The sequence below is a fragment of the Engystomops pustulosus genome, chromosome 6 (genome assembly GCF_040894005.1).
Source record: "Engystomops pustulosus chromosome 6, aEngPut4.maternal, whole genome shotgun sequence".
NCBI classification, from domain to species: Eukaryota; Metazoa; Chordata; class Amphibia; order Anura; family Leptodactylidae; genus Engystomops; species Engystomops pustulosus.
In genome coordinates this window covers 100035000-100050683 of record NC_092416.1, presented here as the reverse complement: position 1 = coordinate 100050683, position 15684 = coordinate 100035000, and the positions used below count along the sequence as shown (strand labels likewise).

The window sequence follows — 15684 nt, the reverse complement described above, 5'->3', positions numbered from 1 at the left end:
CGAGGCTGCAATCACAAAGGTTTTATTTCACACCTTTATTCCTAACTCCCTCAATTTAGGTAATCGTGCGCTAGGTAGAACTATTTCTCTGTATTTTTTTTTATTTTAGAGCACACTCCTGAAAAATGTACAATATATGAAACCTTTTCACTTTCTGATTCCAGTGACAAAGTCTCAGTATAAATGTCAAACATAATAAGTGATTGTTTGCTGTGCAAGAAAATTATTTTGTAACTTGTTTCCTGTGGATAAATATGATGACCATATATAGTGTTTGCTGAATGGAAACTGGCTTTTTTATTTGTGTTTCCATGGTAACTATTAGATGCGATGTTACAATACTGCAAGATTACATGTTGGACTGTGTATGTTCAGTTGCCATGGAAACTAAATTGAGGGAAATCCAGCTCAGCCTACTTGAGAAAAGGGCATACATTGTATTGATTTGTGAGCATGAAAAACGTAAGAAATCCATTGATTTATATATGCCCTGTGCTTATTTAAGTGAAATAAAATCTTATTCTATTCCCTAAATAATAATACAGCACAAATGATACAATGCACATATTTTACATGTATGTAAAATGCAATGTATTTTGCATCATGATAATATGGTGGACATTCTTCATTACAAGGATATATCCATCTCCAGGATATAACTTGCAGCATCATTGTATGGTTGCTATTACAACACTTGGAAGCTAAAGCTCTTTCCTCCGCCTTACAATGATTATCTCATGTTTCTTGGTTTAAGACTCATTGGGGCGCATTTACTAAGAACAGTCCAGTCTGTACTATGTGTAGTTTGCCTGTGTATAGTGCAGAGTGCTCCAGATTCAATTAACATCTTTGCACATCCTTACAAGTTGGTTTAAGCTTAAAGGAACCAATACAAGTAACTAACTGCATGTCACTATGTACTATTTTGTTATTTGAGTGCATGATATAAATAATTATACTGTAAAAGTGCATGATATTAATGGGTAAATCTCTCTTCCTTCTATTTTGTTAACTTCTTTAAAAGTTGTGCAAAAACCTTTCAACCATAGAGGTCATAATTAAACCAATTTGTTTCTGGATTTCACAGTTCCTAAATTAGATATGAATTTATATTTAAATCCCACTTTAGGCTCTGCAAATTAGGCATTTATCGAAGCTATCATTAAAAAGTCTGCCAGCAGAGCAACCTTAAATATGTAGCTTGTACTGAAAAGTCATGCAATACCCCAATTTTATTTAGCTTCCTTGCATCATAATTTATACTGTACTAGATAAGGATTATGTCAGTACTGACAATTGTGACATATCAAGATACACCGCAAAGGTACAACTCTGAAATCACTAGACAAAATAATTCATTTTGTCACTTGACATTGACTAGAGATTGGCTAATTTTCAACAAATTTTCTGACAAAATTTGATTTGACCTGAATCGAATCATGATGAATCACGTTAAAAAACAGGTATTTCCTGGCTGCAGAGAGCCTGTAAGGTGTTGTAGAACCTTGTGCCATGCTCAAATATGCATAGGGAGCCTGGTTTGGTCTTCAAACAATGCTGTGTTTTAGTATGACATGCACATGACAGCCGCTGCTCTTAGAATCGCTTCACTCTTCAATTCCATGGGCACTTACAGCGGCCAACTTCACCAAATAAGTGAAGCAAGAACGCAGCCTGACAAGGTAACGTCTGCGCCAGCTCGAAAGAACTGAGTTGAGGGCCAAGAAAAAGAGTGCACTCTTTTTACAATGACATCAGATGATTCCATAGATGACGACAGACCCTGTTCTATTAAATGAGAATACATGTAGAAACCTAAGAGTGAAGAGGGTGTCAGCAGTAATTTTGCACTGACGTCACTGATCGTTTTGCCCTTCTTTTCATTCATCAGCATCCGCTTTCAATTGGTCAAAAATCCATCAGTACTGCTAAAGCCAAAAACAAACAGGAGTTCATCCAGAACAGAGATGACCAGTAAATGGGATATTTGCATGTCCTCTGTGTTTTGTATCCACTAATGCTTTTAACTATCAATCCTGAAGCTTTTCATTCCTTCTAGCAGATGAAATGAAGGGGAAAACCAAACCTAGTGGCAACGTCATAGAGTGGTGGAGGGTGAAAACAGCATTATGGAAATCACAAGTTGTTCCAAGGAGACAGTGGTCAGTTGGCAGCAGTATGAGTAGGCCGCAGAGTGGCACTATGACAAATTATGGAGGTAGCAGCAACATGGTAGGCCACAGTGTGACACAATGAGTGTGGAGGTGCCGGCAGCAGCAGCAGCAGGGAATCAGAAAGTGGCACAATGACAGAATGTGGAGGTGGGTGACAATTCCAGTCCCTGGTAAAGATTGTGGGAGACAGATGGAGCAACTAGCAGCAGATATGTGGCATCAGGCGGGTGGAAGCTTTAGAATAGTGGCTGAGGTAGGTAGTTAGAATCCAGACTCATTTCTGGATTTGGGGGAGGAGTCATGGCTGATCTAATTTGATGAATAAGGCATTTGTGTGTTGAAATCCAGGCCGATTTACGCCTGATTCATCTTGATAAGGGTGAGTCTGTCCACATTATGGGTGGAGAAGCGAGTTCTCCTTGGGTAACAATGGCCCCCGCCACACTGAACATCCGCTCTGATGCCATACTACTGGTCAGACAGGACAACTTCTCTACTGCAACTCGGAAAGTTGCAAATTTTGGCTTTTCAGTAGCCCAGGGATCCTCTACCTGGGGTGGTAGAGTGCTGCCAAAGTAGGCCACGCTAGTGCAGGGTCTGCTCCATGTCCTGCTGCTGGGAGTTGCTACCCTGCTTACTAGACAGGTGTGGGTGAAGAAGCTGGTCATTAAGGACTCCAGACTTTAGCTGCTGCTGATGGAGCTGCTACTGCTCCTACCCCCCACCCCCACCCCCCCACAGCAGCCGTGGCAGTAGTACGTTAGTGATGACTGCCAGGAATCCCCTTGTCAGACCTGACAGAGGATGGAAAATAGCGCACATAGGCAGCGGCCAACTGTCTGCACAGTATTTCTCTATAGTACGCCAGCTCCCTCTCGGCAGCTGGAAAAAAGGCACTCATTTTGGTACAGTAGTGAGGGTCCAAGAGGGTGGAGAGCCAAAACTCATCCCTATGCCGGATGTTAACTATTCGTTTCTAACTAGTTAGGCAAGGCAGCATGATGCGGGCTATCTGCGCAAGTGACTCTGAGTGACTCCCAGCCTGCATCTGCACTGTATACTGCCACGGTGCTTCTGGGTCATCTGCATTGTCTTCTACCTCCACTGAATGCTCCTGTTCCTCGTCTCCTGTTACCTGTTTAGAAAAACCACTAATTTTACCAGACTCTGCTTGTGCTTCAATGTCCTCCTCCTCCAGTTTAGCACCTACTGGACCCCCATGTCGCCATGAGAAGTAGTCGCCACTTCTCCAGTGTTCTGACCAGTCAGATTTTGCAGCATCTCTTCTAGGACATAAAGCAGTGGAATTACTTTATTTATCCCATATTCCTGGCGACTGACTAATAACGTGGCCTCTTCAAAGCGCCTGAGCATACGGCAGGTGTCACGCATGATCTGCCACTGGATGACATCAAAGTTACACAGGGGAGTATTCCTGTGCACTTGCATCATCAAAAAATCATTAATGGCTTTTCTCTGTTCATACAAGCAGTCCAACATAGGGAGGCTGGAATTCCAACGGGTGGAAACATTGCATATCAACCTATGTTGGGGGAGGCCATTCTTCCACTGAAACATGCGGAGGGTGTGCTTCGCTTTGTAAAAATGGATGAAGTGCATGCACTGGTCGTTTTCAGAATGTCTTGTAGATGGGTGGAAGACTTAAGGAACCTTTTGACAACCAGATTGAACACGTTCACCATGCAGAGCGCATGGACCATCCCTCCTCGGTGCAGCACGGACACCATGTTCTTCCCATTGTCTGTCACCATGGTTCCGATTAGCACCTAGGAAGAAACTGATAAGCTCAAGGACTGGCCCACCTTCTGTTCTACATATTTGTGAATGGCTGGTACTGCCTTTTTGAAAAATAAATTTGGTCTTGGAGCTCTCCACCTCGGTTCGGCACAAGCTATTAGTTCTCTGAAGGGTGTAGAGTCCACAACTTAGAAATGGAGGGACTACAGTACCAAAAACTTGTGCAGGAGCATGGTCAGCTTCATCACCTTAGGATGGCTGGAGGCATGCAGTTGTCTCTTTTTAATCACCTCCTGTAACGACTGCTGCCACCATGAGTAGCGAGGAGCAGGAGCATCTTGAACGGGAGATGACCATCAGCTCTCTTTGGCAAAGGTGCTGGAGCCTTTACTGGCTGAAATGGCATGTGTGCCACTAGGTGCTGTTGCTGCGGTGGCAGGATGGACCACCACATCTGAGACACATCTGATGTGTTGATGCAGGGTCATGGTGCCAATGTTAGCTCTCTTGCCACGCTTCACTTTCTGACCGCAGATTTTACATATATACACGCTTGGCTCCTCTGGTTGTCTTAACACAAAACTGCCACACTGCAGAGGAGTAGATTTTACCGCCAACACTCTGCACTGAGTGATGACTAACGTTGCTCCATCACTGAGCCCCTGTGCCACTGCGTACTTGGACCTGCAATGCGGGTTTTGTACCCCACAGCCATTTGCTACTGTCATTGCACTGCTGCCACCCTGCTAACTCACGGCCACAGTAGCGACTTGCTGCCTGCTTCACTGCCTGACGTGCAAGCTGACACCCTCTTCTCCCGATGATGATGATGAAGCCCTGGCTTCACCCAGCTCCCAAGTGCGATCACATCATCATCGATTCGTGTTTTGCTGTCACTGCTATTCTCCTCAATGGTCTCAGTATGCACAGCCCGACTACTTGCAAGTGCAACATAACCTCCCATGCCACTCTCCACATCTCTACTTTCCCTCCTACTGCACTAAGCAGCGGATGTGTGACCCACCTCTTCACTGCCAAGCAGCTGCTGACTTTCCTCAAAGAATTCGTCCTCGCTGTATAGTGGCACTGAGCCCAGACCACCTAGTAGATCTCTGGCTGAGGGAAATGAACAGGACAGAGGCTGGTTGAGGACAGGTGAAGGCCGCTGACCTGCTCCTGGGCCATGCAACTAAGGGTTGTATCTGACGAACCCACGCACTCTTGGCTGAGGTTGTCAGATGTGATTTGGGAGGAAGTGGATGACCTGGTCAACCAATCGAGAACCTTTGGGTTTTTAATCCAAACACTGCCGCTAGATGACACCGGCAGTTCTGGCCTAACAGAGTCACCCCTGCTGTGAAGTCCTCTTACCTGTGCTGCAACCTGTGCCTGCTTTACCTGCCACTTCTGTCTGACATATTGGTTAATAAACTATGTGGAGTTGACACGGATTTCTTTATCTACTTTATCAACAAAAAAACACTTTAAATTTGGGGTATATAGAACCACAAGAACTGACACCCTGGACTCTGAGCTACTGAGCACAAGCAGATAGACACTACAGACAGCACATGCAGTGTGAAATGACAGGATTGGAAATGGCTGCCTGTCTTTATAAAGCTGTGACCTGCTGGTTGCTGATTGGCTTTCATGTCTGCACATGGAATCAAGGCTGTTCTTTCTTCTTCCCAGAGTTCTCTGCCACATGTAACACGTTGTGCTCACACCCATTTTGCTAATAAAGAGGGGAAAAAAACGTTGTACCCACGAATCACCGTAAAGTTTGGATTCGGGACAAATCAAAGTTTTCCTGAAATTCGGAACAAATTCCGATTCGTTAGAGTCAATTCGCCCATCTCTAGTGGTACATGTTGGAAATGAATTTGGCACCCCCGCACTGGTATAGAAGTGTGCATTATTATAATTTTTTTTTTTTTTGGTACACTTGTTTATGCTGCAGAATTGTGGTAAAGGTGCAATTGTGGCGCACATCAGAGAGAATTGTGGTGCACAGTCTGACTAAGCACTATGTTACTTCTTATTTCACCAAGAAATTGCCATGTCTACTGCACAGGTTTTATTCTTTCTAAAACTTCTTTTTGCAAGTGGTGTCAATAATCATGCATATGGCAGACATGACCACTTGATGCACCAAGAATTAAATCTGCAATCATTTAATTCTTTAAAAGACGGTGCCCTTTTTTTTTTTGTTTCCATTTTTTACACCCCACTTTCAAAATTCAATAACTTTATATATATATCTGTGAACAGAGCAGTATATGTTTTCTGCATAACAAATTGTTCTTTATAGTGATGGTATTTAATATTCCATGCCATGTACTGGGAGCTGGAAAAAAAATTCCACATGCGGGGAAATTGACATTTTCTTTTGGGCTCTGTTTTTACAGCTTTCACTGTGTGCTTCAAATTACACATCCCCTTTATTTTTTAGGTCAATATGATGATGGAAATGGAGATCATGTGGGCCAAATATAGTTGTTATGTTTTACTAGTAAAAAAATTAAAAAGCTTTTGTTAAAAAAAAAAATTCTTCATTTTGCCATAATCTGAGGCCAATGCCTTTTAATACTTTAGTTTACCGAACTGTGTAAGTTGTCATTTTTTGTGGGTATTTGCCCTGGGCCCCCTGCCCTAAAGAGAACATATTGCTCTTTTAATACCCCTTGGTTGAATGCCTGGGTGAAGAAGCTTACTTATCACCTATAATTTGTCTATTTTCTATCTATATATCTGTCTATTTAACCATCTATCTGGCTTTTTGTCCATTTATTTATTATCCATCCATCTATCAATCAATCAATCAATCTTCTATCTCTCTTCTATCTATCTATAATGTACTTTATATTTATGCATCTATATAATCTATCCATAAATCTATATCGTATCATAATCTTCTATCATAAATCTACCCATCACCTATAAAATTATCCTACAGTCCTATATTACAGATATTTATCATACTACTGTAATTGTAACACTGTAAACTATAAAATGTTATTAATGTGAAGGTCTAAAGGGAGCAATATTACTGAATGTGACTGTTCATAAAATAGACTCAATTTGGGGACCCCACTTTGTTTAAAACCAGCCGTGGTGGGATGAGATGCCATTTTCAATGCTACAATTTTGGTACCAGTATGTTGTCAAGCAGATGAGCAGCTTCTAGATTGTGTTGCTTTCATGACCCAGTGTGGTGGCATCATCCATAAAATCAACTCTGAAGTGAGATGTACCGTATATACTCGTGTATAAGCCGAGTTTTTCAGCACAAAAACTGTCCTGAAAAACGTCCCCTCGGCTTATACACGAGTCAATACTGACTAAAATTGACTAAAAAAAATAATAAACTTATATACTCACCCTCCGGTGGCCCCGATGCGCAGTGCTGCTCCCCCGATGTCATTGCGGCTCCTCTTCTGGCTTCCCGGCTGTTCTTCTTCCTTCAGCGTGCTGGGCGCCGCCATGTTCTTCTCGCGGGCGGCGCCTAGTATGACGTCAGCAGCGGCGCGTCATACTAGGCGCCGCCCGCGAGAAGAACATGACGGCGCCCAGCAAGCTGAAGCAAGAATAGGAGCAGCGCTGCGCATCGGGGCGCACGGTGAGTATATAACTTTATTTTTTTATTCTGCTGGGGGCACGGCTGTATACTACTGGGGGCACGGCTCTATACTACTGGGGGCAGGCTGTGCTGTATACTACTGGGGGCAGGCTGTGCTGTATACTACTGGGGGCAGGTTGTGCTGTATACTACTGGGGGCAGGCTGTGCTGTATACTACTGGGGGCAGGCTGTGCTGTATACTACTGGGGGCAGGCTGCGCTGTATACTACTGGGGGCAGGCTGTGCTGTATACTACTGGGGGCAGGCTGGGCTGTATACTACTGGGGGCAGGCTGGGCTGTATACTACTGGGGGGTGGCTGGCTATATACTGGGGGGTCTGTGACCAATGCATTTCCCACCCTCGGCTTATACTCGAGTCAATAGGTTTTCCCAGTTTTTTGTGGTAAAATTAGGGGTCTCGGCTTATACTCGGGTCGGCTTATACTCGAGTATATACGGTATATTGATTTAATGAAGTCAAGGAGACAGAGAGTTTAAAATTGAATTTGAGCTCTCCCTACCTCAGAATGCCTCCTTCACTGTAATTGATGGGCCGTCATGCAGGAAAAACATCATTAACCAGATCTCCTGAAGTGTGGGGCATGATGTCAATCACAGGGGAGGAGTTCAGAGGTGGGAAAAGCTTGAATTCTGTGTCAAACTCTCCACCTCCCGGATTTATACAACCAATTAACATCTCACTTCAAATTTGATTTTCTGGATGATGCCACCAAGCTGGGCCATCAAAGAGGCATAATCTAGAAGTTGCTCAGCTGCTGATGGTATTAGATTGTAAAAGATCTGGTAATAGATTATTAGGACAATTTCTCATGACAGATTCCCTTTAAGGAACTGCCCCGATTTTTTTTTTTTTTTTTTTTTTTAATCTGCCATGTGTCACTGTATTCGATTATAACTTTAGAATGCTTTAACTTACCAAGGTAATTTTCAGAATTTTTTTGGTGACATGTTGTACTTATTTTAGTTGAATAATTGCATGTTTTAGTTGAATGTTTTGCATGCATTTATAAAAATGCTATGATGTTATGAATGTTTGTTAAAAATTATTATGCTCATCACACAGTATAACCTACAAAATAGATTGCTGACCAACATAAACCTTATGTCTGCTTTATGTTGACATCATTTTTTTAATGTTATTTTATTTTATTGGGGGTTGATGGGTTATAAATGAATGAGCAATTTTCCAAGTTTTCACTAAAATGTAATATTCAATTGTTTTAGAGGCCTATTCATATTTATAGGGTTTTTAAAGGTTCTATTAATTAGAAACTTCCCACAATGAACCACATTTTTTAAATTACACTACTCAAGCAATTCAAAACAGCCCTAGTTAAGCTTGTTAATAGTTTATGCTAAAAACTTAAAATAAAAGAAAATGGGTAAAAAAATGGGTTATAAGGAATTAAAAAATGTTGACAATAAAATGTTTATTAACCCCTAAAATATATATGTTCATCCAGGTTCATCTCAGATTTTGTAGTGCAGTTTCTTTCAAGTATACCCACATGTGGATGTTACCACTTTATGTGCCCATACCAGGGCATAGAAGGGAAGGAGCGCTTTTGGAGGATAAATTTCCGGCGCCATGGGACTTTTTCTGAACTTATACCAGAACAAGATAAACTCCAAAATAGTGACCCCATGTGAAACTTAACCCTTAGAGGAGTATATTAAAGGACACCTGTCATCAGGTCTGTGTCAATAGTCCTGTCACTACTACCTGTTGGAGCAGCTCACAAGGATCCATCCCAGACTTTATCTAGTCATTTCTTATATTATTCATTGTAAAATCATCTATTTTTTATCATGTAAATGAGGCTGGTCACATGGTCAGAGGCAGTGATGTCACCCCTGTTACCCCTCCCCTCTCCTCCCCCTGCTCATGTCTGTATTTAATGTATAGTAAAGCATTGCTAGTGTGTGCTGCATCTGCTGACATGCTGCATCCTCCTAATATACAGGTGTGAGACACAGACATCAGCTACACATGAATCTGACATGTGCTGCTGTAACATGGCTGCATCCTGGAGCTGTTGTATCTCTCCTAAACACACACACACACACAGGCTGCAGGGGGTGTGGCCGCCAGCACCAGGAAGCACATCGTTATACAGCCTCACATCATTATACAGGCTGTCAGTCATGCACTGGGGGTGTGGCTGTGCCTCCCACTCATGAATAAGCTGGACAGCTTGAATATGCTAATGCTTCATTGGACATTTCACAGGTCATTTGCATACAGCTTTAGGACCTCATTGCTTAGTTTTACAGGCATGTGGAGGGACAATGAAGGGATAGAGACAATGCTTTCTAATGGTAGTTTATGAAAATATATTTAGTTTAGGGGGGTTATTTTGCATGACGGGTTCTCTTTAACACTATTTTCGGGTGTCTATACCCCATTGATTATATTTTAATAACTTTTTTTGCTGGAATGCAAAAGAACAATCTATTTTGATACTGAATTTTAACTTTTATTTTTCGTTTTATACACTGTATGGCAAAGATATCATATTATTTATGTGCTATGGGTGAAAATGATTACGGCAATATCCCATTTATATTGTTTTTTAATTTTGCATAATAAAAATGCATTTGGAGAGAAGAATCACTAAGTGATACATTTTCTATGTGGCCTAACATTTAGATTTTCTGTTGATTGAGCTGCCTTAGGGCTTATTTTTTGCAGAATGAGATTTGATTTTTCTTAGAATAATTTTGGTTTAGAGAGTAAACATCGTTTCAGATGATTTTTCATATTGTGGGGAGGGGGCAGTTGTAAACATTTTTCTAACATACTTCATTTACAAATTCTTCTTAGTTTGTAAAGTAACAGGCTGTAAAGTGCATCCTGTTTACAATGTTACTTCTATGTTGCTAGGGCAAATCTGTCTGCAGGATTGAAGACAGATCTCCATCTCCTCTTTTTTTCCCCACTCTCTTGTTTTCTACAAAGCTGTGAGTGTTAACCCTTTCTGCTCTCTCCCCGGCTGCAGTATGCTTTGAGCATCATTTTCAAACATCAAGCTGAAAGTCAAGGGGTTAATCCACACTACCAGAACTGTTTAACCAAACACACAGTGATTAGCTGAGAGAGATCATGCAGCCTCCATAGACACACACTGTTACATGCTGGAATACACATCTCTATGGGAGGGAGTAACTTGATTTTTTTTTTATACACAAAGCAAAATTTGTTAATAAAGTATATCCTCCCATGCACAATATAAAAAAAAATATTTCCAATGATGGTTTAAATGTGACATTTCAATCACTTTTTATAGCTTTTTTTGTTTAGTTGGATACCCAGAAATCCAAATTTTTGGCATACATTTTATTATTTTTTTGCTTCTGGTATTCATACAAGTTCACTAATGATTTAATTTTATTGTACAAGTTTTTGCGGAAGCGGCAATACCATATATGTATGGAATGTTACATGATCTCTCTCTCTGGAACTTAAAGGTGTTGGCCACTCTTTGTCATAAATTGCCTTTACTAACTTTAATAATAATTAATGCCTTAATAATGCTTGCTTTATTGCTGTGTGTAGAGATTCCAGAGTGTCGTCTGACGTGCCTTTCAGAAGAAACTCCTTGTCAGGTGGATGACACCGATCTCTAGGAGAATATATATATATATTTAAAACTCTTACCAATCACAATTGTTTGTGGGTCTGATGTGATGCTGAGCGCAGCACCCAAGCCAGAAGTCCTCGGCAGCGCACCAGAAGTGCGTCACTGAGGTCAGTGTGGGCAAAGCCAAAGCGGCCATCGCTGGTGTCACGGGGGGCAGCAATCGGATCCAAGATTGTGACATCTTTGCTGGAGGCATTTACAGGGGTTAAAGCCCCAATTGGTGCCAGCACCAACCACGTGTGTGACCGGTGGGTGTTTGCTGCAATATGCAATCACGTCACTATGTCACATGTCGGTAAGGAGTTAAACAAGTGATCAAGTGATTGCTTGTTTAAACTAATACACTGCAATAGTGATGTATGATGTATTAGAGTAGTCAGCTAATGTAGATGCATAGACTGACATGCAGAGTGACAGATCATGGCGGAAACTGGATCAGTCACTCAGGAGCTGAAGACAGTCTGGGGGGTCCTTCTTCGGACCCTGGGGCTGCCATGGAGACTTTTGGCACCCCCAAAGCTGTCGCACAGGGGGTGGTGATTGAGGTGGGGCAGGTAAGGAAGAGCTATGGACACCACGGTCATGTCTGACCGAGTCACCTGCAGTCGGGAATGCGACTCCCGCACACTGCCACTGTTTACAGTTGTCACAGTGACCGTTTTGTGCAGGACAAAAATACACATCCAGGTGCAGGAAGTACCCACCGAGTTGGACGTGAATTTTCATCCATGGTCACCAAGGGGTCAACTTATTTTGAGCTGTATTAGGGCTTATTTTTTGTGGAATGAGTTGTACTTTTTACTGGAATCATTGTGGCCGAAATGTTTTTATTGTTTTTTTTTTGTTTGGTTGGATGCACAAAAGTGAATAAAAACATTTTTTGCTTGTTTTTTTTATTAGACTTTTTTATGGTATTCACTGTATGGGTTTAGTAATGATTTTATTTTATATGTGTGGTTTTTATATGAGAGTTGGGCATTTAGGGAAATTTTATTATTTTTTATTTTTTTAATTGTATGGCAGTGTATTACAGTGTCAGTCCATGAAAATGCATAGGCTGACATGCACAATGACCAATCATGTCTCCAACAGGGTCTAGTAATAGTGCTGCTGCAGGCAGCTCTGGGACCAACGTCTAGACCCCGGGGCTGCCACAGAGATGATTTTCACCCCCAAAAATCGGCGGGGGGCAATTATGTCAGGGGCACACACAGAAGTCCTATAGGCGCTGCGGTTATGTGACACCTAAAGGGTTAAAGCAGCTGGGATCGCGGCTATCGCAAACCCAGCTGTTTTTGTGGTCATGGTGACAGTAGTGCAGGAAAAAAATGTACGTCCATGTGCGTAAACTGGACGCCGTCCTGGACGTCCATTTTTGTCATTTAACCAGTTGGAGTACATTGTTATAGAGTGTCATCATATTCATAATAATTGGTTTAGAAGAAAAATTTTATGCAAGAAATCACAATGCCCTCTCAAATATTACAAATACATAATGTAAATACTAGTAATAACATTTTAGCTTTAAAACCTTTAAAACACCTTTAAAACAGCAGGAGTGTGCAACATATTATAGTTCCAAAATTTCTATACATGCCCCTTACTATTACCAATGGAGAGACCCTATATTTTAGGATCATTCATCAAATCAATATTTCATTTTTCAATATTTTACTTTAGAATGCTAACAGAGCTTAATATAAAATATCATATTCTATATATTTCTTACCACATACTTTTTATATGTTCCTTATTTGAATTTCAACTTACTTTTCAAAACTAATCCAGTAACCTCTTTACATACAGTACCATGTAAAGACCATGTATGTCATGCCATATATGTTTTTGTAGATCAAAGAGTCACATGAAAGAGTATAAAGACTATTGATTGTAATCCTAAATTAAAAACTTAATAATAGTTTTGAGCTATTGGAGCAAAAATGAAAAAATAATTTTTTGAGTTTTCAAATTTGAACACAAATGTTTTAGACCACTTTTCACCTTAATTTTTCCTCTGCATGCTTATTATTGTGCCTACAGTGTTTTATTAAAGAAGAAAAATTGTAAGTGACCTTGCAAGTACAGCATTTCACTTTTTTGGTGGAAAAAAATATTTTGGGCTATTTACCTGAAGGAACATTGATATTTCTTTGTGTTGGTTACAATCTCACAATTTTACTATAGCCCACTTGTGATATTGAGGTGCATTTATTAATGTTGGCGCTGGAACTGTGCTATATTTTTCAGTGGGATATAAGTTTGTGGTGCAAGGGATTAATTAATTGGCGCATGGACTAAAAGGTTTAGGACTCCCTAGACTTGCCTTTAGTTGCTCTCTTTTTGTGCCACAAATTGCGCTAAAAAATGAGTCAGAAAAATAGAAACGCCAGAAAATTGTTGAATTCACAAGTGTCACCACAATTTTGCACCCAAAAGTAGAACAAGTTGAGAATATTGGAAAACACCAATATTGTGGCACAGACGCTTCATACATTAAGGCACAAGAGGTGCAGAAAGGAAAAGAAAAACACTGCCAGTTTTCCGTTTGAAAGGCCATAATAAATTACCCCCATTGTGTGTAGATAGATAGATAGATAGATAGATAGATATAGGCCCTACACATTTACCAGAGTTTATGTAGCATCTTGTTAGGCAAATGTGATGCATCTGGATAAACATATGCTTAGCTATTTTGTGTAGGAAGCTTACTTTATGCAGAAGAAGATCTGCATCATCCGAACAACAGTGCTTGATGCTAAGATATTATTAGAATACACTTGTGAATTGACACCTATGTAGGTTACAGCTTTATTTTTGATGACCAATGCAAGATGACAGTTTTAGAAATCCATTGAATCTAATGCAGACATTTTGAACTGATAAAAAGAAACTGAAAAATAGTAAGTCTATAGATCATTACAAAACAACACTAACAGATGATTTGCTTAATCTTGCATGTACAAAAAGACAGTTAAAATGTTATTAGCTGAATCATATTTTATAAAGTAATAATACAGCTTTACAGCTTTATTATTCATTAAAACCATTATATCCATCCTCCCTCAGCATAGCATGTTTAAAATCTGCATTACACCCAAACTATCAGCCACAAAAACTTAAACAATAAACTCTGATTTGCTCTGATTTGAAGATCATTTTGCTTGGATGTGAAGCATTTTTAATGTTGAACATTTTGTCTATTCAGACCATTGTCTATTTGATCTACTGAAGCAATAGAGCTATATCATATAAAGAAAGTACTGTACCTCCAGGCAACTCTGCTGGACCACAGGTTGCTCGGTATTCATCTACATCTGAGATCCATAGTTTCTTGTAGCAGAACTTCCATAGCCCAAAATGAGCAGCTTCACATGTCATGCTGTGGTTCTGTTTATAGGTATTTACCTCCACCCAAAACTCTGTCCCAACTGCCAGCACAGAGAGTGTTACCCCCACAAGGGCCACAAAAAAGGCCAATTTGATCTTGCCCTCCTGTGCATCAGTCAATCCTTTTCCACGCTGTCCTCTACCTCTTCCTGAGAAGCGCTGCTCCTCCTCTTGCATGAAAAAATTAGGCCACATCATTTGTGTAGTGAGATTTTTTTTGCCTTCAGTAGCAAGAATTGATGCAAATAACCCTATAGGTGTACAGCCTTTTCTCTTCTCTGATCTTCGTTCTCTTTTCCCTTCGAATTTAGGTCGCTGAAAGGCAATCTGCTGTAAGTTTCACAGGCTACAGAGACGCAGCAGGGACATCAATGTGCTCTCTCCTTTTCTGCTTTCTCTCTCCCCCTCTTGCTGTTACACACAGACGCACACACATGGCCTGGAAATAATCTCTGCACCTGTTACATTCATCACATCTCCCAGGCAGAGCTGTTATTTTAAGGTTCCCTTAAAGGCACTTGCCTCATGCACAGGCGACGTAGAAGAGAATTAGGCAAAGCAAAATGAAGTAAACTTATTCCAGTTCAGCCTTCTATAATATGCATACCTGCCCTGAATCTCTGTTTTCATTACGGATCTTCCCAGTGTGGTGTGTTCATATGCTTAGCTGCTGTATCTATGCAATATTTTATTCTGCTCCTGTTATGATTTCAGTCTCTTTCAGTAAAGCTCAAATCCCAGAGCTACTTGCTGTGCTCTGACACTCAACAGTAGCTTCTTTGGAGATCAGAAGTGCCTTATTTACCACAGGTTTCCATTATACTTTGGCCTGACTATTGATTGAGTCTTCCATTTTTTATTTATGAATGCCATACATGGAAACCTGTGGAACACAAATATCTTGGCTGATTGCTTGTAAATTGTCTCCCAGAAAATTATTTATTAACTGTAAAGAAGGACCTGCAGACTGCTTGCCGAATACATGGAATGAACAGGCTCTTGAGAGCCATCATAAGGAATACTGCAGGGAAACCAATGAAACAGCTTTCACTGTGTCTGTGTGGATAGAAGCGTATGTGTTC

The 15684-nt window shown here is 40.8% G+C and overlaps 1 protein-coding gene across 1 annotated transcript in view; it reads right to left on the bottom strand.

Moving 5' to 3' along the window:
* CACNG6 (calcium voltage-gated channel auxiliary subunit gamma 6) overlaps positions 1-15289 on the bottom strand; it is a 216419-nt gene extending 201130 nt beyond the window's left edge. Inside the window, exon 1 of the mRNA XM_072110478.1 lies at positions 14482-15289. Within this exon, the coding sequence (XP_071966579.1) occupies positions 14482-14800 (319 nt within the window). The 5' untranslated portion in view covers positions 14801-15289. The remainder of the gene's footprint in view (positions 1-14481) is intronic.
* Positions 15290-15684: the final 395 nt, after the last annotated feature.